The sequence below is a fragment of the Ornithodoros turicata genome, chromosome 4, assembly GCF_037126465.1.
Source record: "Ornithodoros turicata isolate Travis chromosome 4, ASM3712646v1, whole genome shotgun sequence".
Taxonomy (NCBI): Eukaryota; Metazoa; Arthropoda; class Arachnida; order Ixodida; family Argasidae; genus Ornithodoros; species Ornithodoros turicata.
In genome coordinates, this window is record NC_088204.1 from 18,278,515 (window position 1) to 18,302,850 (window position 24,336).

At 44.4% G+C, this 24,336-nt stretch overlaps 1 protein-coding gene across 2 annotated transcripts in view; it reads right to left on the reverse strand.

The window, feature by feature from the left end:
• LOC135391216 (ephrin-B2a-like) overlaps nucleotides 1-19,126 on the reverse strand; it is a 503,132-nt gene extending 484,006 nt beyond the window's left edge. Inside the window, exon 1 of one of the 2 annotated variants that reach the window (XM_064621371.1) lies at nucleotides 18,870-19,126. In XM_064621371.1, the coding sequence (XP_064477441.1) occupies nucleotides 18,870-18,982 (113 nt within the window). In that variant the 5' untranslated portion in view covers nucleotides 18,983-19,126. The remainder of the gene's footprint in view (nucleotides 1-18,869) is intronic. The other variant, XM_064621372.1, reaches the window with a different exon arrangement.
• Nucleotides 19,127-24,336: the final 5,210 nt, after the last annotated feature.

Below are 24,336 nucleotides of genomic sequence, written 5' to 3' on the forward strand. Positions count from 1 at the left end.
AAGGGAGAGAACGTCCGTCATCCGGGATGATTGTTGTCTAAGAGCGTGCCATGCGGTGAAGCGCTGTTTTTAGAGTGTAACCATCGCGCTGAATGGTACACTCTTAAAACGGAACTTCACCACATATATAGCACGCTGAAGGCCAACCGCCATTGTGCAGGATGATACCGTTACCACTTGTGATTTGTGGAAAGCACGGGGCGTACGCCTTTTTGTGACAATTAACATGACTGTATGAGTGTCACAAAAATCCGTGCGCCTCCCGTTTTGAACCAATCAGGGGTCAGAACGACGTCCTTCGGAATGGCGGTTGTTCTAAGAGGCTAACTTCACCGCATAGCACGATCCTGGACAACCGCCATCCCAAATGACATCGTTGGGTTCATAATTTCTTGGAAACGAGAGGCGTACGCCTTTCTGTAATACTTGTGCAGTTATAATAACTGCCTCAAAGGGGGCGTACGCCCAGCGCAGTGATCTATGTGGTGATGCTCTGTTTTAAGGGCACACGTTCACTCTTTCTCTTCTCAACCGAGCCGAGAGAGAGGGAAGGATACAGACACTCCGAACTTTCAACCTCCTATTCAACCTCCTCCAGCTTCACAAAGGATTCCGAGCTCTATTCAAAACCTCTCTCGCACACTCATTACGGGCCAAATGAGTCCTTAACCTTCCTCCAATCACTTCACACCACGCCCTTCGAATGCCACGGGTAACGAGACCTACAAATCTTACCGCCACGTATGTACATTCTCTCCTTATTTCTTTGCAAGCGAAGACGTACCACACACAAACACCACACCGCACCGCAGAGACGGCAGCCAGCCAACCGACCGACCGATATCAACCCATACGCAATCACGTCGGAAAAACAGCCGAACACCGGCGAGCTATTAAATCACTCCGCCTCCCTTTTCTTTCTTTTTTTTTCCCCCTTCTTCAACCACCCAGCAAATTAAACCCGGGCATTCAACGTCGTTTATACAGATACCATACGAGAGCGAGTTGCAATCAAAAGGTTATTCGCTTCCTCGCAGATTGGACGTGTAGAAGAAATGGATTAAGATGGGGAGTCGAAGATAAGCAGTTAGCGCTTCTTTTGTCTAACTGCTGTAATATATATATATATAGAGAGAGAGAGGGAGAGGTTATCGGAAGGAGAAAAGGGGTTATCGCGATTTGCGCACCTTTTGAAAATCCGACGTCTCAGAAAGGTGGCGCGGCTGTTTGCGACGGGGCGCAATCAGCGTTCATCTCAATTGCGCGCAGTTTTCGTAATTGAGATTCAACGAAAGTGGTGCCGCTGGAAGTAAATTGTAAGGGTGGCTTGTATACTCCTGCGCTTCGTATAGGCTGCGTGGGGCACTTTTTCTTACCATGTGGACTCACAAACGCCGCGAAAAATGTTAGCGAAAGCAGGGGTCGTCATTACGAACTTTGTGGGTAACAAAACGTAACTTTCTGCAATGAAAACGTTGTTCGTGTTTGTTATCGTGTAGTTGCACGTCGATATTACATGTACAAAGACGCCTACAAAGCTATTCTTACATAGTCCGTTGAAGATGAAGCCTGAGCATATGGGCGAACACCGAAGGACACAAGAAAAACACGAATCAGCTCATTAGTCATTCCTAGGAGGACCTTCTGGAATTGCAACACCGGCAGTTTGATCACTGTTATCTACACTCTAAAAAAAATAATAATAACGAAGGAGTAATATGGGGAGTAATTGCAGCTTCTAGTCCCCTTTGCAATTACTCCCCACTTTAGTCAACTAACTAACCGCGGAATTCTCTCCCCAGGACTGCAAATAGTCACAGAACTCACTAATGGTCTTCTGAATGCAACAGTCTATGTAAATATGTGCTCTTCATGAATTTGACCGAATACGGCTACAGTATAACTTAGCTAACTTAGCAATTTTCCACCCACACAGGGGGAAAAAAAAAAAAAAGAGGTTCTTTCTTGTGAAACTGTGCCCTATGCATGTCGCAAGATGTTATATATCAGTCGACATATCACGGTTGACGGTTTAATGGAAAGTATTTTCATTCACGCACATGGATTACGTACGTGGGACTGTTAGAACCGAGCGTGAAATGCCAACTCAACTCCGTGACTTTCATTTACTCCCGTGCATATACTCCCTAAAGAGACTAATTTTTGTGGCAGTGCGTCTAGCCCCCCCTCCCCCCCCCCAAGAGGACTAAAATTACTGTTGTTGTTGTTTGTTTTTGTTTTCTTCTTCTTCTTCTTCTTAGAGCGTACCGCGCGTTGAACAACAGCGAGTTTCAGCACACCGGTGGTAACGTCGCGGTAAAGTTACCGTATACCTTCCGGAGCCAATGACAGCGTGCATGACTCAGAAACTGATCTGCTGATCGGGTGCGGTAGACGCGGCAGCATACCGGAAACGTTTCAGTAGAAAACGTAATCATAAATATACACATACGTGCACAGAACGGATGATGATATGAGAAAGCAATGCGACGCAACATGGTTTGCATAAACGAATTTTTGCGCGACAATGTACCGCATATTTAAAAAAAAAAGAGCAAAAAAAATGATGCTTCAGATTTGCCGCTGCTAAAGTCGCTCAAAATTCCCCATTGCGATTTTTTCCCCCTTTTTGGTGGTTTCGCCGCTCGGACTTCCAGTGACAGAGTCCTTCGAGCGAATTATCCCTTTACGTGTCGTATTCACAACTGAATAACAAAAATAATTATTTATCGAACCTACAGGTAAGTTTTACGCTTCTGGTTACATAGCGCGTATAGCGTCGAGATAACGTGACGCAGTTCTCCTATAGCAACCTCAGTGACAAAAAATAAATACACAAGATCGTTTTTAGACTGCAATCACAGAGCTTTGTAGTTATCCGAGACAAGTGCCCACTTACGAAATACCAGTTTCTGTTAACTTAAACACTTTTAACGAAAAATCTCTTTCACGATACCGAAATATGTGCAGGCGCGCACGAAAATCAAAAGCATTCCCCTAAAAGGAGAGCAGGTACACCCACAGGGACATAAAGCCAGCTTTAGAAAAACACTTTAAACAACGTACTACAGCGTTATATCCAGGCATACGACGACAATACGTGTTATCAACAACCGAAATCGGCGAACCACCCGAGAAATTTATGCCACAAATGCACGTCCCAACAGTTTTATGTACGCTTCATAAAATACGCCGCCCTAACTTAGCCACGATGCTTGTCTTATCCGCTCAAAAATGTCTCTTCAATATTTGAAACAGTTTCGCTCTACACACCTCGAACGCCCTTTAAGATAGAATATGATGCTCCAATCGCGCACGCAACGGTGTGCTTAATGCTGCGTGAGAGGAAAAACGAAACTGTACACGCCGTTAATAGAGAGCGTTATAGCCGACTCCAAAGCCATTCCAACGACTTTAGGATGCCATAAAATAGCCAGCCAGTTCCTTTTTGCTTCCTGACTGCCCCTCTGAAATTATCCAGATGCGTCCGCATGCATGCAATCCCCAAACACGACAGCTATATGACTGTTTCTGCCACAAAACGATGAAGCAGACGACACACAAGGCAGCACATGCGAAGCAGACGACACATAAAAGGAGGTCGAAAACGCGTCTGCCATCTCGAGATTCATAAAAGAAGCAAAAATATCTCAACACGAACGAGACGCGCTCAGAGAGTGAGTCGTAGTAATAATAAGAACAACAAAAAGCGAAGACGCCGTGATATACATAAAAAAAATAAAAGAAAGCGGTCGTATCCAACTGTCGTCTGCTAACGAATCTATACACGGGGTCCGTCGGCCATTCTGGCTGCCATATATATCTTTACGAGCAGATCCCGGGAAAAACCTGGCTGCTGCAACATGTGTGCACGTCTCGTACATATCGGTGGGAACAGGCGTACGTAGCTATATTACGTGAGCGTGTACAGTGTGGGGCATTACGGGCTCTTCCAGTAGCCTCGGTCTACGTAGGTCCGGGTTATGTGTGCGGGGAAGATTACTGCTTGTTGCTAGAAATGGCGGCTACGTGACCTCGTGAATGTCTTCAAGTATATGTCGTGCTTGTTTAGGACTCTACTCGACGATGATTACACAATTGCAATCAGTGCACTCAATGATACTTTTATCACTTCTTACTCTACACTGTCAGAACAGAACTTCACCGCATAGCACGCTGCGCGCCAACCAATTTGCGCCAACCAACCTTTTTGTGTCAATTATCATATATCTACATTGACACAAAAAGGCGTACGCCCCCTCTCTCTTCGAATCAGAAGCGAGTACCCAATCATTCGTGGCAATGCGGTGAGGTTCTGTTTTTAGAGCGCTCATTGGTGGGAAGCGTGGGACGTATATACCCATTTTTGTGACAATTAACATAATTGCACAAGCGTCACAAAAAGGCGTGACCCTCCCGTTTTCAACAAGTCAGGTGGGAGAACGATTCCATTCGGGACGATGGTTGGCTATATAGGAGCGTGTTATGTGGTGAAGTTCTCATGCGCACGTGAAATTACTCCGCGCTCACAATTCAACGTATACTTAAAGCACCCACCAATCTACATTTTCACTACGAAAGCCCAGATATGTTGCGCGTCGCCCAAGCCTGACCCCTGCGGGGGGGACGCCACGGAGACCACCCCCAGCGACGCGATTACACCACCACTGGAGCAATTACCGAGCGGCGGGTGACTATCTACAGGAGCACGCATCGCCGAACCATCACACCAGCATATGATGATGGAACGACTGTTGGAGACGAATTTGTCGCAAGCACAAAAGCACGCGAGGAAATTACGCAACGGCAGAAACAATCACATAACGCATGAAGTGAGGATCCGGACAGGCATTTAACTGGTGTAATTGCTGCCATGATCCTAGATAATTTTCTTAAGAGATGCATTGTAGCGCGGAAAATGGTGTGTTTGTGTGGCGCTTTTGCACTTTTAAGATCACACGGCCCGTGCGTGATAGTAGCCGGGACAGGTATGGAAGATGCACCGCACGCGCACTGTATAGATAAAACGACAACATTTTATTTTTTCAGCCATTACCATTGTATAGGGAATGGAATGGGGGTAAACCGTAAATATGCGCTCTCTGTTACTAGCAAAAATACTAATAAATACGCTGCACTCTTAAAAATGAACTTCACTGTATAGCACCCTCCTAGCCAACAGTCATCTCGAATGATATCGTTATCTGCTCTTATTTGTTGAAAGCGGGAGGCGTACGACTTTTTTGTGACAATTATGAACAGCATAAGTGTCACAAAAAAGGCGTACGGACCCCGTTTTCAACAAATAAGCGCAGATAACGGTATCATTCGAGATGATGGTTGGCGAGAAGCGTGCTATGCGGTGAAGTTCATTTCTAAGAGTGTGGCTTAGCAAATTTTGGAGTTCAATTTTTTTTTTAAATCTGTTTCTTGCGGCTGAAAATTTATCGAAGATGCTCGTTAGTAACGCAAACTGCAGAGGCTAAAGGAACAATGACGAGAAAGGCACATTATTTAAGCCTCGTCAACGTCCAAGTACATGATCTGAAAGACGGCCGCTGACGAAAATTGAGCGCGCGATGCCAGTGACAGGACTCGAACCCAGACCTCCCTGATTGTCGATCAGGCGTGCTATACCAATTACACTACGCCGACATCGCGTTCCCGTCGACATATAGCAAGGACTCGTACATCAAGACACGGACACACGTTCACTCTGTCCCATTCTCTCTCTTGCATTTTGCTTCCATACACGCTCTTAAAAATGAGTTTCACCGCATAGCACGCTCCTAGCCAACTATCATCTCGAATGATATCGTTATCTGCCCGGATTTGTTGAAAACGGGAGGCGTACGCCTTTTTTGTGACACTTATGCTGTTCATAATTGTCACAAAAAAGGCGTACGTCTCCCATTTTCAACAAATCAGTGCAGACAACGATATCATTCGAGATAATGGTTGGCTAGGAGCGTGCTATGCGGTGAAGTTCATTTTTAAGAGTTCACGCTCTCATTCACACGCGCAGACGAACAAACCTCGACAGGCGGCGTTTTTTATAGTAGCGTAAGTTGCAAAGGCTAAGCGAACAATTACAAACAAGTTGTTGGAAGAGGGAATGGGCCTCGTGTTGTATACACTCTAAAAAAAAGAACACCACATAGCATGCTGGAGGCCAACCTCTGCACGAAATTAAGCCTTTATTATTGACTGCTGATTTGTGGAAAGTGCGGGACGTAAGACTTTTTTGTGACAATTAACATAACTGAATAAGTGTCACAAAAAGGCGTAAGCCTCCTGTTTTCAGAAAAATATGGGGAGAGAACGGTGCCAACCGGGATGATGATTGGCAACACTCCAAAACAGAACTTCGCGCATAGCACGCTGTGCGCCAACCATTGCCACGAATGATAGGGTATTGTCGCTTCTGATTCGTAGGGAGAGGGGGGCGTACGCCTTTTTCGTGGCAGTTGTCATATATCCAAATTGCCACAAAAAGATGTACGCCCCCGTCTCTCTTCGAATCAAAGCGATAACCCTATCATTCGTGGCAATGGTTGGCGCACAGCGTGCTATGCGGTGAAGTTCTGTTTGAAGAACGTGCACGCGATCCTCTAAAAACGGAACTTTGAGTTGAACTGCACTCTTAGAACATAACTTCACCGCATAGCACGCTCCTAGCCAACCATAATCCCGAATGACAACGTTCTCTCCCTTGATTTGGTAAAACGGAGGGCGTACGCCATTTTTGTAGAAATTATGAGCAGCATAATATCACAAAAATGGCGTACGCCCCCGTTTTCACCAAATCGGGATGATGGTTGATAGGAGCGTGCTATGCGATGAAGCTCTGTTTTTAGAGTGTGCAATCCCGAATGACATATTGTTCTGCCCCCTGATTTGCTAAAAACGGAAGGCGTACGCCCCTCTTTGGGACATTCATGCGGTTATGTTAATTGGCGTACGCCCCAAAAAGACGTTCGCCCCGCGCTTTCCACAAATGAGGAGTGATAACAGTACCATTGTGCGCAATGATTGGCCTTCCGCTTGCTATGCGGCGAAGCTCTGTTTTAAGAGTGCAGAGAAAGTGTCACTGTGTGCGGATACCGAACACAAGCAAAGACGATACGTTTGCGTGGATCATTGGGCAAAGGGGAGGAACATTACAACCTCCTCCCCATCGTTCGTTCTTTGCCGATATCGCTGAGTCATGCAGCCACTATTCCCTAAAAGGCCTCTCTATCGATTGCGCAGATTTATGACACGCTCCTCGTTTCTGGAAGAAGAAGTGTGGATGCATTCACGCATTATCTCTTCTATTCTCTCTCGTCGCATTATGGTGTTGCGAAGAGAAGCCCTGTCAGGAGCGCAGTCAGTTGTGAGCTGTGCTTTTAAAGAGACGTCTCTGCTCCATCTACCGACAACCCCCACTGTAGACGTGTGTTGCCCACGCGTAAGCTGGTGGTAGAGAAATGTGTTTAGGGAAAGATGGTGTGTTGTCTTCATCGAGGGGGGGGGGGGGGGTCGATTTTAAGAAGTAGAGAGAGCGCTGGTTTTTGTGTTTTATTTGGGTCGTCATTGATGGCAATGTGTGAAAGAGATGTTGACTGTGTAACAGCGTACAAAAACAAAAGCGGCGCTTAACAAGTGCGAGTGGATTTATTGATTGATTGAGACAAGAAATATACTCAGACAGGGACAGACTACTCCAGTACACGTAAGTATAGGAGAGAAGGTAGAAAAAGAAAACAAATGGAACCGGAATGGAATGGTTCAAAAAATTGAACTCTCAAAGGCCTCAAAGATGCCCAAAGAGACATAGCAAAAAAAAAACAAAAAAAAAACACTCTCTTAGAAATGAACTTTACCGCAGTTATGAACAACATAAGTGTCGCAAAAAAGCGTACGCCTCCCGTTTTCAACAAATCAGGGCAGATAACGATATCATTCGAGATGATGGTTGGCTATTCGCGATTCCAATGAACTATAGGTGGCGCCGCGAACTTCTAAGATGGCGGACGCAAGGAGGTCTCCCGAGCGAAGCAAGCGTATTCGGCAAGGTGTCGGCCTAATTATGTTCATCTGTTTGAGTTTTTAATACCCACAAATGGGCATGTTTCATGACAAAGGAATGAACTTTATCATCTGGTCACCTCATACTGTGCAGTTCAACTCAGAGAAGTAGGCAAAAAGTTCCCGTCCTCGAAGTTTGTTTACAAACGTCGGGAGTCGAGTGAACAAAGGAGGCATTTTAGAATTTAAGAAGGCAAAGCAGGGTTATGTTTCCAAGAAGAGTGACATTTCATGTGTTTTCGAATGTGGATTACTAGTCTGCAAGCAATACCATGTTTGAGTTTCTCCTCCGATAGACCCTCGTATTTACGTGTGAGCGTTGCAATCAAGGGAACAACAGCTCCGTTGGAAGTGTAGTGTCTCTATTGATTGATACTTTTTGTCGGAACATAGAGAAGTAATAAAATTGTAATGCACAAGTTAACTTTCACATGGGCATTTGCAACAGCTCAAGATAACACTTATTTTCTTTGTTTCATGTGGTGACGATAGCGTGCTCATATGACGTACGTTAGCTCTGACCCTGATGTTTTCAAAACTCTGTGACTGTATGTCAAAGGTATACGTGAACAATAGATATTTTGAAAACCCTTTGCGTGCATGCGTATATCTGACACCTTCACTCTTAGAAATGAACTTCACCACATAGCACGCTCCTAGCCAACCATCACCCCGAATGACAACGTTCTCGCCCCTGATTTGTTGAAAACGGGAGGAGGAGCCTATTTTGTGCCATTATGCACGGCACAAAATAGGCTCCTCCTCCCGTTTTCAACAAATCTAGGGCGAGAACGTTGTCATTCGGGGTGATGATTGGCTAGGTGCGTGCTATGTGGTGAAGTTCGTTTTTAAGAGTGTTGTCTTCACTTTACACCATACATGTGCAGCTATTTAACATGCATTATGCTGTGCGGTGAACATCTGAGCGCTGGAAGAGACGCTCTGGCAAAGTGAAGTATTCGTTTTCTCTACCGCTCTTTGTATTTACGTACAACCCGGTGTGATATTTTTATCTTTGCGAGTCATTCGTTGATACGTGTGCGGCACTAGGCAGAAGCTTTCAATCCCAGAGAACAGCTATAGTGGGTGCTTCTCTACGCCGTATTAGTACGGTGATATTGTTTACTTTGCATGAGGTCTGAAAATGCATATATATCAACACGACAAAGAAATGCGGGTTCCTCGTTTGGTATTACTAAGATTAATATTAAGATAGTATCGTGGTAACAGAGTTGGTCCGGAAACTCGGTCGACGCATGGGTCCGTTCCGTTCTTCTTGATTAGGGAAACAATTAAAATAAAGCGTGGGGCATTTTCAACAGGCTGAGAATAAATAGTAGTGCAACATTCCTCTTTTCGATGTCGATACATTCTTTGCTGCCGGCATTCTGTCCATAAGCAAGAGAAACATGTATCGCCGTACCGCTTCCCTGTCCGGACCCGCTCCCGGACCTCCACTCGCAGGCTTTCCGAAATCGTCGCCAGGTGGCCACGGCTTCGCTGGAATCGCGAATAGGAGTGTGCCATGCGGTGAAGTTCATCTCTAAGAGTGAAGGACCAACTAATGAATGAGTGAATTGAAAACGTATTTGAAAAGCCCGTAGACCAAATACAGCATTCATACTGCACAATGTACCTTACACTGTCAAAACAGAACTTCGCCACATGGCACGCTGGCCAACCACCATTCCGAATGATATCATTAGTTGTGTGTCCCGATTTGATGAAAATGAGAAGAGGCGCCTATTTGGGACACATTATGCAGGCCCCAAATAGACGCCTTCCCCTGCTTTGATCAAATCAGGACACAAAATGATATCACACGGAGTGGTGGTTGGCAAGGAGCGTGCTATGTGGCAAAGTTCTGTATTAACAGCGTACCCTTAGGACAGTAGCCGAGACGGAGACTCCAGAGATTGTCGAGAAGATGACATGATTAAAAAAAATTGCACTAGATGTACAGGTACTTCGTACAGATAATTTGGGAATTTTTTCAAGGGTTCTCAAGGGCCACATGGACTTTTAAAAGTAATAACGGTATAGTACCTCTAGGTTTACAACTGGTTCTCTACATGCTGCTACAGGAAACATTATGGAAATAATTAGGAGATATCACAGCAAAATAGGTGTTACAACTCTTTACATGGAATCCAGAGCGCACTGTCAAGGACTTGACCTCTGTTCGTTGAACCTCAACTCTTTTGTGGTACAACGTGGTATACACAACGTGGTACAACACAACGTGGTATTTCTTCCAGGCTGGAAGAAAAAGTGAACATGTGTTTGATATAATTCCCGTTACGGATCACGTAGAGGAGTGTCCACAGGCTTCTTGACAAGAGCTAGGCGGACCAGTGACAATGAATAATAGTAAGATATATGGTCAGTGAAGAAAGGGTGGGGCACTAAAAAAGCGTCCGTAACGATACGGAGATCGCGTTACCATAAATTTGTAACTGAAATACTTTTCCGATATCGATTCAAAAACGTATGGCGATCCGCACTCCGATACCGAAAAAAAGTATCGATTACTGTAACGGCGTTACGTACAACGCAGATTTTAGCCCGCCGCTCTGCTGTGATCGGGTGCATGTACTTTTCAGAAAGGCATAAAAAGAACGTGTTGCTGTCTTGCACCCCAGGTCATAGTCATGATTTATTTGTTGTTGTCTTGCACCCTTTCTACACTTACGCTCAAACAGACTTCCGATACTCCTTATGCCCATTTAATACCCCCTATATTTCTTACAAAAGGTACGTATAACAGGAATGCATAGAAGGGAATATACGCCCTAGGTACTTCATAATTGTACCAAGAAAGGTGTTTAAAATTTCGAACAAGCGTATATTATCGTGCTGTACTCATAGCGTCTGTACGCAGGAGATTATAGCGTTCTCCAGGACCACAGTGCACATACCCAGACCTAAAGGTCCGCGAACAGCCCTGCCTTTTTTAGCCCCGCCGACCAAATCGTGTCAGCAACCTCTTCATATATACTGCTGACAAGGCATTCGTCTTGCCCGGAGTTTCTGATAGATGGAAAGCAATATCACTCACGGCACATCGCTTATCCCTGTGCCGTATTTCGATACAATGAAGGCAACCTCCCCCGGCCGTCGTGACGAAGTACTTACATAATCTCGCGATACATTAATCAAAGGTTGCATGGAAATATACCGGAACGACAGTCAGTTACTTAAGCGCCTATAGGCTCCAAGTACGGATACGGAGCAAAGAAACAAACCGAACAGCCGTCGTCCACAACGTTTATGCGTCCGGTTGAGGAACAACATAAATCATGTACGGGTCGAAGAAATATTGCGGCGTAGAAAAACGAAAATGCGGGTCCTGTCCAGAGGCGGATCTATGATTTTTTCTGAGGGGGAGTCCTGCCTTGGACAGCATCCTGCTACACTATCTAAGGTCAATTGAAGCCCTACGTAGAACCTCCGAAATTGAGGGGGGCGTGGGGTCAGAACATACCCCCCCCCCTCCTATAGATTCGCCTCTGGTTCCGTCCACTTCTGCAGCATGCGCTCCAGCCGTGGCTCAATCCTGCTTGCAAGCTCACAATCCCTGTACAGTGGTGAACTCAGTAATTATTTCTGCACCAGAATCCAACATTTTAGTATACCTCGCCGTTCTCCGTAGGGGACATAATGATGATGATGATGATTCAATTTTAATGGCGCAAAAGCAACTCAGGCTATATAGTGCGCCAAAACCATGGTCGTAGGGGGCATAGGCGCCGAGTGCGGGGGGGGGGGGGGGGGGAGGCCCCATACGAAAAGTCTACCTAGCTGAACTCCAGATGAACGTTAGGAGGGATATCCGAAAAATCGCATGTTTCGTGCAACTGAAGACAGTCTTGTAAAAATTTGCCTAATTACACAAAATCCGATGCACCCAGCTCGACCCCTGTGCATGAAGTGGGAGTTATCTACCCCGTATAGCCTGAAGCGTTTGCGCCAGGAATGTCCTTCGGCAGATTGAAAACTATGCGGCTATGGTAGTGGGCCTAGTTTCCAAGTATAGGGTTGCTAGATTTGGCTACTTTCTGATTGGCGTGGTACGTTTGAGACTACAATGTGCTCCTAAATCGAGATAGTTGCCATCATGCTCCACATGATGCCGAAGCAGACGTACAGTGCGTTAATTCCTCTTTCCGTCAATGATCGGCCTTCTCTCAGTCGGTACGATATATGTCTTTCGATTACGATTTTGTTTGTGTGCTGGAAAGTTCAGCAATCGTTAAGGAGTCCCTCATTCCATATGATATGATGCCTGCACACCAGGGTTGCGGAATGGGGCCACCAATTCCATTCCAATTCCATTCCGAGGAATGGAGATTTGTGATGATTCCATTCCTTTCAATTCCTCGGAACGAAACGGTATGGCCAATTCCTACTCCTGGAATGGGCTTGGCAACCCCATTCCATTCCGTTAATTCCATCTCCATCATTCCAACTCCGGAGTTGCAACTCCGCAACCCTGCTGCACTGGCTACAGAATATTGGCTGCTTTTGTCTACTTTCTCGTGGCACGTTGGCGATTTTTCAGGATTTTGACCTGGCGATCCTGCCTCCAGAGAACCGGAATGGTTTCACTCTTTCAGTCAGAAGGAAAATTCTAATTTAATTTATGAGGCGGTTAGTTCTTCCTGGGATTTGGCTGACAATATCAGTCCAATGGAAATGCAGTACTCCAGATTGTACTCACACCTCGTGGCGAAAGACCTACAAACAAAGTGACCAGCATAATTAGAAGCCATCGACCAACACCCATTACACAAAGCCCTTTCAAGGGAAAGATTGTTCGAAAGGTGAATTACGAATCACGACATTGCCCACTAACGTCAGTAATGCATGTCGTACAAACGTAGTATACGCGTCACATATGTTTCGGTTCAATACAACATCTTCATGAAAATATGATCACAGTATACTTTCCCCTTCCAAGACGCTGACTCGCAACTCACTCAGCCACTCCCCGCCGGACAATTCTGGTTGAACTGGTTCGCCTACCGGTGGTGACGTAGAAAGTCCTAGTCACCAATGACGACAATCGCAGCACTGACTGAAAACCAAAAATTTTCCCACCTCTCACAGTCCCCGAAGGCCCTAACACATCCAAGAATGCCAAACAAACGGCCCAAAAAATCCCGAAAAGCCAGCAGATTCCAGTGTCACATACGCCCTAAACTATTCCAACACTTTCCCGATATGAAAGTACTGCAAAAACTACTGCTGAAAACGCTAATGGATTTCCATTCCATATTAGGTCGCATGCGGATAAATTATAAACAACAACTGGAGAATTAGGTCCGCGCCTAACATGGGACGGAGCCATCTCCACGTAGCGCGCGAAGCTTTCGAAGCAGACGACAGGACCGCCGTCTGCTTTGTCGCTGTCGTCTGCAACAAGTCACTCTGCACCCGAGAGAGCATGCCTTGCAAAACACACAAACGCACAAGTTATCACCAAACGTTAATTACCCCACGTTTGTGCATGCCAACACAAACGTACCAGTAGAGATGCAACAACACACATCAATAAAAAAACACAAGGCCTCGTTCGTGAGCTTCAGAATCCGCCCGTACCCCACGCATGCACACAACAACGGAAATATATTTTTACCGCGGTTTGACGGTGATAGTATTTTTATCTTCTTAACTTCCAACCTGCCCTAGCAATCCATTACGTTTGAGAAGCACGTTGGAAGGGAGACGCTATTGACAAATCGGACAAATAGCCTGGGCTTCTCCCCATCCATTAGCATCGTCGTGCCAGAGTCCGGCATGCCACTGTAGTACATATTATACAGGAACCGCACGAGATGAGAGAGTGAAAACTAATGATTATATTGCGCACACGGCAGCGTGTGAAGAACGACGCTTCGTCCATCTTGCGAGACACCTCGGGTTGTCAAGTTTTATCCTTTTTAATGCGCGCGATTGACCGACTTGCCATGTAAGGAGGAGAGGTACCACGGAGGCGAGGGGATGAAAAATTATAGAGGGACGGCGGCGGTGTGGGTCCTCTTATGAAGGAATTACCTTTTTGAAACCGTAAATTATGGGGTCTTTATCACATGCTAAATCTTACATATTGAGAAAAAGGCTCGTGGATGCAGTCACTGTCACTCAAAGACGTAAGCGTCTATACACTGCAAGAGAGGGGTCGACCTGGATGATGTAATTCGGATTTATTTGAAAGTTTCAACCATTATGGTGGTGACGCTCTGTTTTAAGAGCACGCTTTAAAAACGGAACTTTACAATATAACAGGTTCCCTGCCAGCCGGAATTTCAGATCGCGTAATTCCTTCTCCTGCTTCGTTGAAAATGGGAGGCATGTTTTACGATACCTTACACGTATATGAATAATCGCTAATCGCAGAAAGGCATATAGACCCAGATTTCTCCTCAAACCAGTATTGATATATGTGAGAAATTACTCCAGAAGCCGCTAGAATACATACTGTAAAAAAAAAAAAAAGAACGGGTTTACTCCGGCTTGACGCAATAAGTTAAGACAAGATAAGTTAAGTTGATTTTCACTTTCGACTCATTGTGTACTGAGGATGCCGCCTGCATAGGTGGTGAAACGTTTACGTTTTATTGTTTTAATTTATTGCGTCAAGCCGGAGTAAACCAGTTTTTACTGAAGTATTGATATGGACATCATTCTGTGCAGTGGGGGGCCCTGAGCAGGCTATGTAGTGAAACACTACGTTTAGGGCGCATGTAGACAACCCAGTTTCGATGCGTTTGATTTTTGCCAGCATGAACATTGTCATACATTATCTAGCTGCCTAGATAGCACTCATATAGTAAAGCCGGTAGTTAGCAAAACATAGTAGAGCTTTTGTGACGCTCTCTCTCTCTCTCTCCCTCCCTCTTTTTTTTGGGGGGGATGGGGGGGGTTGAGGAATTCACTCATACACCGTCTGGAAAGTTACACTCTATAAACGAAACTTGACTACACAAATGATATTGCGCTGTCTCACGATTTCTTGAGAATCTGGGCGTACGGTCTATTTGTAACACTGCGTCATTGCACCCGCACTGTTTCTTTCTCTCCTTCTTTCTTTCTCTCTAACAGTATCACAATAGTCACTCCTGGAACGCATACTTTTATCTCCGAACTCTTATCCTGAACTCCGTTCACCTTCTGTTACACACGCACGACATACTTCGTTCCTCACACATGAATCTCCAGTCATACCTCCCGTCGTGTTCCGACCACTTCCAGAGGAGTCGCAGAAGGCATCTGCTTCTCTCTCGGTGCCAGTTTAATTGCCCTGCCGGCTATTATATAGTGAACGTAGGCGCCGGTGCATGCAATGAGTGCCGATGAATTAGCAGCACCATAAAACAAGATGCCACCGAGGTATTCGCCCAAAGACAAGCGACATGGTCGCGGCTAAATGAATGTGCGTGAACGCGGCAGCTATTACGGCCTTCGCCGAATGCACACGACACTATATAGCTGCGGACCAAACAAAAAGAAGCGCTTTGATTGGCTCACGCCAATCTGGTCAGCGAAACGGTAAGAAAGAACCCGCACGAGTAACACGCACGCATACAAATGAACATTTCTTTTGGTGGTGCCCCCTAGTGGGTACTCAAATCACAGATTACATATAATTTTGGTACCACAAACTGAGATAGCCCTACGTGCTCAATAGCTCCGAGATACCCAACTTTGATCCGAATAGAATATGTGACTGTGCACGGGCTGCGTCAATTGTCATTTTCGTCGGAATTCGTGTATTCACATCAGCGCCATCAAAATATTCCAGCTGCAGACGAGATGACGTCAGCGCCATGTGCCTTCGCGCATTGCCGAACGCGAGGAATATCCTGCGGCGCAGCCACAAGATATTTCGTAGCAGACGACAGGAAAGCACCAATCAGACGGTGTCGTCTGCTAAGTGCGCGCTCCCGATATTTCGAAACGCGGCGGAACTTCTGCTCCGTGAGCAGTTTTTGTTTTTGTTTTCTTCCTTTTCTGCGTTTTCTTCCACTAGAATATTCCGCGGAGATGTCGCTCGTGTTAATCCACCCTGAGTCACATTCCAGTGTTGGCGCGGAAGACAGTATTCTTGACCGCACAGTCAGTTGCCTAGACAGGGGCTGTTCTGGCCGTTCTGGCGTCCAAACCCCCTCTCCCGAAATCGTACTTTTCATAGTGCATTTGGGGAGCATTTGGATCAGAGCAAAAGCCACCAGATCGGGAGCAGACAGTATTTCGAACAGATGTTATGCTTCAACCGGGATGCCGGTAACCGGGTTTGTCGTGCAAAGGGGAAGATCATATGTCTAATTTGAATGGCAACACCCCACAGGACGTTCTTTGGAGGGAGCATCTATTAGAAGGGCTTTTTGCATCTGAAGCTCGTGCAGTACGACACAGACGATGACTTGCTTTTACAATATGTATAAGAGCTTTACTACATCGTTTGGCACATCCGATGTCGATAAATACTGACACCACTACGCGTACTTAGTTATTATCGGGGAGGAAACTTCTTTCCGCCGAAACTTTCGCGACGATAAAACCAGCTGTCATTGTTCCTGAGTTTTCGAGTGTATCGGAGGGAAGGGGAAGTGGCGGGGGGGGGGGGGGTGGAGGTGTCTGGAGAACGGTGAGAAAGTGCCTGGGAGGTGACCCGGGTTCGGTTGTTTTATCTGGGTGTTTTCCCCTGAGCTTTCCTCAGACGCTATAAGGTCCACGTCGGCACAGTTCCCAGTGAAGTCGGCCCAGGACGAAAGCAGGCCCCACCCAGAGCAACATGCAGCCACACCTGCAGGCAGATCGCTCGGTAGTAAAACACCACCAACCAACGGTGATTCAATGGATTGGCTTCTCGGCCCCACGTAACAGAGTCGGGTTCAAGCTATGAAACAGCATATCGAATGCTAAGAGAGTGCTCCTGCTGACCAGCTCATTAGAAGGCACTTATAATACTGTACCGAAACACCACAATGATAATAAAATCAGAGAGAGAAAAGCATAATTTGTAGCAGCAGTGATGGGCAAAGTACCTTAAAATTATACTTAAAGTAAAGTACCAAGTACAATACCATCATTAGTACTTCAAGTACAGCACAAAGTACCCAATTCCAAATGTACTTCAAGTAAAGTACAAAGTACTAGGCAAAGTATACTTCAAGTATTCGTCAAGTAGATTGCGAATTTAATTTGTATCACTTTGCATTGCACTCTTTAGTATCTGTGTCTTGCTTTTTTGGCAAAACTTTAGCGAGCATTCTTGACAAATGCTGTAAAGCCATAAAGTCCTAGGTTAAGTGCTAACCCGTGAATATGAACTTAATCAGATGATATAATTTGCAGTTACATGTAGAGAGGTAATCAGTCACCTGTGCTGTGATTATGTATTATACGCTGACTGATCCAAGATCACCCGCCTAGTATGGTGTTCCGGTACTAATCTTCTGCTATAACAGGCTATAGGAAATTTCAAGGAAAATAAAGGTACAGGCCAACGGAGATTATATATTTCTGGGCATTTCATGCTGCTTTTTGAAATACAACATGTTTAAAAAAAGAATATGAAGAAAGTAAAAAAGGATGAAGCACAATGTAAGCCACCATTTTTATATGACTGTGATCTGCAGCAATGTAATCCATGTGACCAATTTAAAAAAAAATGCCAAATGTAAAAATGAAAGCATGCGTGTGTCTTTCAGAGTGTTCATCGTGTAATGCAATCACACATTGTGATATAAAATGATTATTAATTGCCAATGAAGGAAACAATATAAAAAAAAGCATAGAACCCTGCATTGAAAGAACTGAAATTACAATTGACCAAGTCATTGTGTTGCCGGTTGCAGTGTCATAATGTGTGCGTGTCTTTGCATTCCATTCGTTTTACATAATCATAGAAGCGTTGATGCTTTTTCAACAATTCAAGCCTGTCAACAATAAATTTGCTTCAACAAATATGCTCTTTAACAGCACAAAAATCCTTTTTGGTAAAATGTCAGACTGGAACTCTTGGTACTGCATCCCACTAAAAGCTCTAAAATGACGGCAAGAAGACGAAAACACACAGATAGCGCTATCTGTGTGTTTTCGTTTTCTTGTTATCATTTTAGCACTTTTAGTAGGGTGCATTTTTGATACTCTTTTGTGATTTTTTGCCTGGAGTCCAAGTTTGGGTACTTGAGTACTTGATTGGAAAGTACTTGGAAAAAAGTACTTTAAGTACAGTAGAAAGTACATGATTTAAAATGTACTTAAAGTAATGTACAAGTTCAGTGAAACAGCGCAGTGAAGAAAAAAAAAACATGTCACGTCTTTAGAATATAAAAGACAATTTCACGAATACTTCGTGGTACAAGAAGAAATGCTTGATGTCGTCGTGGATGTTGTTGCTACTATCCAAAAACGTACTGAAACGTTTTGAATTGAAAGGTTTGCAGCCAACAGGTTGACACTACTTTGAAGTAACAGAAGCAACTTGTACAAAACCCATTATAATGTTTTGAAGTGATGCACTTGCTTAAAAGAGCTAACAACTGGGTTGCTTGGTGGAAGATTTTAAAAGCGCTAGAACCCCAGTGCAGGGGAAAAAAAAAGGACGGACACACAGCACTGGACTTGCTTGCTTATGAGATGAGATGAGATTGCTATTTAGACCAACATGCTCTGAACACGTAATTCGAAAACTTCGATGGAGTTGACAGCTTGTGCTTGAAGCACAAAGCGTTTCTGATACAAACATTTGTGCACCAGAGAATGCATTCTTAAAACGTATGTATGCGTACCTCGGATTTGTAGCGTTCCAGTAGAGGGTGACCATTTTGTACGTCCATACTCCATTCCACAGGTGAATGAAAAGCAGAAACCGCAGAGTACTCCACAGCCACTGAGCACACATCACACACCACAGAGAGAGGCACGGCTGCTCAGATGCGCGACATTAGAGGCACTGTCAAGATTTTTAACTTGTGCGCCAACTTTTTCGAAGGTGAGAGGAAGGGACGCCGGCCCAGAGACGAGTTTCCCGCCGAGAACCACCGTCCGTCGTCTGCAAACTTCCGAAGCTGCGATTTGTTTGCGCACGGCGCGCCACCTGTTGTGCTTGCACGTAAGCGGGAAACATCGTCTGCTCCTCTAAATCGACTAGCTCGCGCACTTATTCATAACGTTTATCACGCGCATTAAAATCAATAGGGGATGTACACGATTACCTCTTGCCTGGTTCAGGAATTCATTCACTTCAGGATCATTCCATGCCAAACGTCCCAGACGTTGGGCCCGACCATCCCCGATTTCTTTCAAGCGAATTTTGGTGATAGTTCCTTTGCAGTCAATGTTCTCCCGGTTTATTTTTTGACGGAGTTTTTTTTTTTTTTTTTCGCTCCGTGGCAGCCTCTTGAAGATTGCGATGGGACATGCGACCCACGCGGTGAAAAAAAAAAAAATCGAACAAGATAGCTTTTTCGCGAATTCTCACGAAATCTCTTCCGTGTGATGTATGATATCTTCTGTGCAAAGCATATCACTTTCGTGCCAAGACGCTTAATTGACTCTCTTTATCGAGGGTTTATGGCCGGAGAAAGCTAAAAATGCGAGCACTTTTCGTATTTTTTACGGAGCTCCGGAATTTTGCAAGAGCCATTTCAACTGTTTAGCGAATTCAAAGCGTACGCGGAAAAAAATTATGAAGTTCGGAAATACTGCTTAGAAAAACAAACTGCATTTGACAGTATGGCCCTTGAACATTTAGTTTACAAAGTTTCGTGGAAACGCTTTTCGTCTTGTCAGCGAAAAAAAAAAAAAATATATATATATATACACAGTTATCCGGCGCTGCCCCGCAAGTCCTGCTTCACCTCACGACGCAGCGATGCCGCTGCCGCCAAACACACAGAAGAGCAGTCCAAGCCGATTTGCGTTCTCCAACGCAAAAAAGAAAAAAAAAATACAATTTGTACAAATTAACCTTCCAAGCTTCAGGTTCTCACGAGAACGGCCTTCTGCGGCGGCTCAGTACACAAGGAACACTGGATTCAAGGATGTACTTCGGCGACAACGGGCAGTGGCGGGACATGACGCTCAACTTTGCTGCTACCCGCCTTTACGGGCATGAAATGTCGCGAGAATCGCAGTTCGTGCTACTGAATCTCTTAATGGAGATGATGTGAAACGGAGAATTTGCATGACGGGAATCTACGCTACGACAGGGTGGACCTTGATATTCCCGGTTGCGAAATCCCCGATCTGAAGATTTCCGTTCTCGATACAAGAAAAATCAAGGAGAATGCTCGATTGCTTCGTAAGATGGTATATGCCGTGTTTAAAAACACTATCACTATTTAATCACCCAAATTCACGGGTTTTCGATGTCCACCCAAGTCGTTTTAGCGAACGAAAGCCAAATTTTAGCGGCCGTTAGGCTTAGCGGGGCAGACACGACGGAACACCACGTTGGTTAGTATATTATTAGGTTAGTCCAAGTTTGGTGTTTGCATTTTTCTGTCCAGGTTAGTCTAAGTATGCTATTTACAGTTTCCCGCGCGCGACTGGTGCATTTTATAGTCAAATAACGTTTATTGCCAGTAGTTAATTTTGCAGCGGAGATTTCGATCACTTTATTTCGAGGTACGCCCCTTCGACACACACATTACGGCAGACAGAACATCGTCGGAGAGAGAACACGCTATTCCAGTGTTTCCTTGGGAGCAGCGGCGATCCATCGTGAGGTGAAGCAGCCTTGCTGAGCAAAGCTGGATGAAGGTCAAGTTCAAATATATTTTTCGCTGCCAAGACGAAAAGTGTTTCTACGAAATTTTGTGAAGGAAATATTCAAAGCTCATACTATCAAATGTAATTTGTGTCATATCTTTATCAGGCCCACTTGGGTGATTCCGCGTAAGATCAGGCAGGCTGGTCCGGACGTGGTCTCAGATATTGCTTGAAGAATTATATGTTGTTGACCGACATCTCTAGGTGACGAAACCGTTTGTTTGAAGTCGCTGTGTCAATCCGTTGCCGAAAAAAAAAAAAAGCATGAAGCGCCTTTTATCGCTCTTTTCGTTTCTCCGAACTTTGGGCGCTCCTGGCGGAGACACGATACCAGGAAGAAACCTTTGTGATTTTTTCCCCCTTGTTGTCCACATGACAGTGGACAGAGTGTATTAAAGTGTTCTACGAAATCCCATCTCTATGTAACAAAATGGCCGGTAGTTCACTTTACTGTTGTATTGCCGACCGTTCTGCGTAGCGCCAGTTGAAAGGCATCTATCATTTCATTTCACTTTATTTTTCTATACACATGATGGACGGAGGCCTGGCAAAAAGCTTAGGGAAGCTTGAGGGGGGCCTCTCCCCCGGGTTACAGTAGCAGCAAAAACAAAACCGGAGACAAGCCACGTTGGTTTCGGCTAATAGAAGATGACAGGGTTAGGGAAAAAAAAAAAAAAAGGAATAGTACATTTTGTATAAAATCGGAGAAAGAAGACATGGAAACAAAACTCATCAAGTAGAACACATCAAACATCCAAATGAGAACACATCAATAATTGAACCTCTGTATGCAATAAGGGGATAAGTCGACTTATCCCCTTTTTACTATTTTTGCTGCAATGACATCTACATACCAGTATGCACCTGCCAATTAAAATTCAGGACCTTATTGTGATTTGTTGGCCCGCTACAGCATGGTGAAAAAAAGGTGAAATGCACGTGTGTCAATGGGACGGATAATCAGATCAGGTCCCTTTTCTCGGTTTGGGATTTTTCGACTTATCCCCTTATTGCATACAGCGGTTTAATTGATCCACGGCAATGACGTCTGTACACTCAAAAATTGAGACAAGTACAGGTTACACAAGCGCAACATCAATATCAGACATTACCACCTCTAGCTCACGGAAAGAAATCCGTTCTATGTCAATGTTTCAATCTGAGGAGCAATACATCATTTTGGGCGTCGTGAAATGTTTTTTCTGGTGATATAAGTCTGATATCTGTAGGTTCAGTGTGTCTCACACTGCAGCCGAGCAAAAACGGGAAAAAATCGGAAAGTAGGTCATACATTCGAGTCAATTTCTAAAAAGCCACATTATTTATCGCCTCGATATTTTTCTCTCGGCTGTCTAAAGGCTTATTGTGATTGCAGAATATGCAAAAACATGTTGCATTATTTGCGGTGCGTCGACGTTAAAGGGCTCGCAAGTGAGCCTTCCGGCCACATTACGCATGCGGCTGCAGGGATCGGAACCGGAGCTGAACGCGAACCGAAAACCGCTAAAACCCCTTATTTTTTAATGAACCGTAACTGTACCGAACCCAAATTGTTTATTTTTACGCTGAACCAAGCCAGAACGGAACAGGAAAAAGAAAAAAGAAAAATAGAATAATAATAATAATAAAAAAAAAAACACTTATGGAACATCCATTGGTGGATCCTTTGGAAATGCGTTAGCACAAGCCTTTGGTTCGTTCTTGTGCTTCCTCCTTTGTTCTCTTTGATTGCTTGTTTTGCTTCCTCCTTTCTCTTGTGTGTTTTTTTTTTTTTTTTTGCTTCCTTTCTTTTCCCCTTTTCTCCTTTAATGGGTTAGCATTAGAAGGCTTATGTCAACGGAAAAACGGCGGTGTCGATGTGTGGACACGCGAAAGAAACGAGAAGGAAAGACGAGAAGACGAGAAGAGAACCCAACCTGGACTAACCTCACTAAAGTGAGGTGATTTAGCCCAATTCAACGACCCTACCTTTTGCAAGATGGCAAGTTTCGAATCGGTTAGGCTTAGCATTCCCGTGTTTCTCCTGCGCTAGAAGTGCATCAGATGGGGTTGTTGAAATACATATAAAAAAACTTCTAGTCCACAGAATTTTATATTTCTTAGATTTATTTTTAGATTCAGTATATGACCTTCTTCCACTTCTATGCAATATTTACCTTCCTAGCGCTTTCACTGATTTTTAAAAACGAGCGGTCCCGATACGGAACTACACCCAAATAAGCAAAAAAAAAAAAAAAAAAAGGAGAAAAAAGGAGGGGGAAAAAAAGAAAGAAGCAAAACAGAAAGAAGCAAAACAGAAAGGAGGAAGCACAGGTACGAACCAAAGGCTTGGACTAACGCATTTCCAAATGATCCACCAATAGATCTTCCTAATTTTTTTTTTTTTTCGTTCCGGTTTGGTTCAGCGATAAAATAAACAATTTGGGTTCGGTTCAATCAAAAATAAAAGGGTTTTAGAGTCTTCGGTTCGGGTTCAGCTCCGGGTCCGACGCCACGCAAATAATGTAACATATTTTTGCATATTCTGCAAGCACAAGCCTTTCGACAGTCAAGAGAAAAATATCAAGGCGATAAATAATGTGGCTTTTTAGAAATCGGCTCGAATGTATGACCTACTTTCCGATTTTTCCCATTTTGGCGCGGCTGCAGCGCGTTTTTTCTTGTTTTTTTTTTTTCGCGTACGCCAATTTTGTGCGCATCAAGATATTTTTAACACTGTCTATGCCTGCTAGACAACAACGCTAAACAGCTTCCGATTCTGGCTCTGACAAAAAGAAAAAAAGATCTGACAAAATTGCAGAAAGTTCCGTTAAAATCCCAAAAGTGCTCAAACTTTTTTCTCCGGACATAAACCATCAATGAAACGAGTATCAAGCTTTAACGGGTCTTGGCACGAAAGTGTTCTGCTTTGCAATCACACAGAAGAGATTCGGCTGAAATCTGCGAAAAAGCTATTTCGTTAGCTTTCTTTTCTTCACCAGGTAGGTCACATGCAATCTTCGAGGCGGCCTCGGCATTTCTTCCTTCAAAAATAAGCTTGGAGAGCACATAGGCCGGGCAGCAAAGGAACGACCGACCACTACCTCTAGATTTTCTAGTTTCATAAATTATGGTTTCAAATAAACCACAATAATCCAAAAGTTACATGCTTCCTTCTCCCTCACCTGGTTCAGTTCCAATAACCCGACTGCTTAAAAAAAGAGAGAAATAAAAAAATGAAATGCAGATGGCAAAAAAAAAAAAAAAAAAATTCACAGGGGTTGTGCACATGTTTTCTGAAGTCTTTGTCGAGAAGTCTGTATTTTGACTAATGTTGCACAGTTGCCACCTGGTAGGCACCTTACCCTCTAGTTCAGGCTGCTTTGCAAAAACAGAAGGCAGCACAATATCAAATTGTGGCCAAAACGCAGAACTAGCAAACCTCAAGAACCCTACGCATAAGGTATCTTGAATTAGAAGGGAATTCACACAGACAAGCACAAC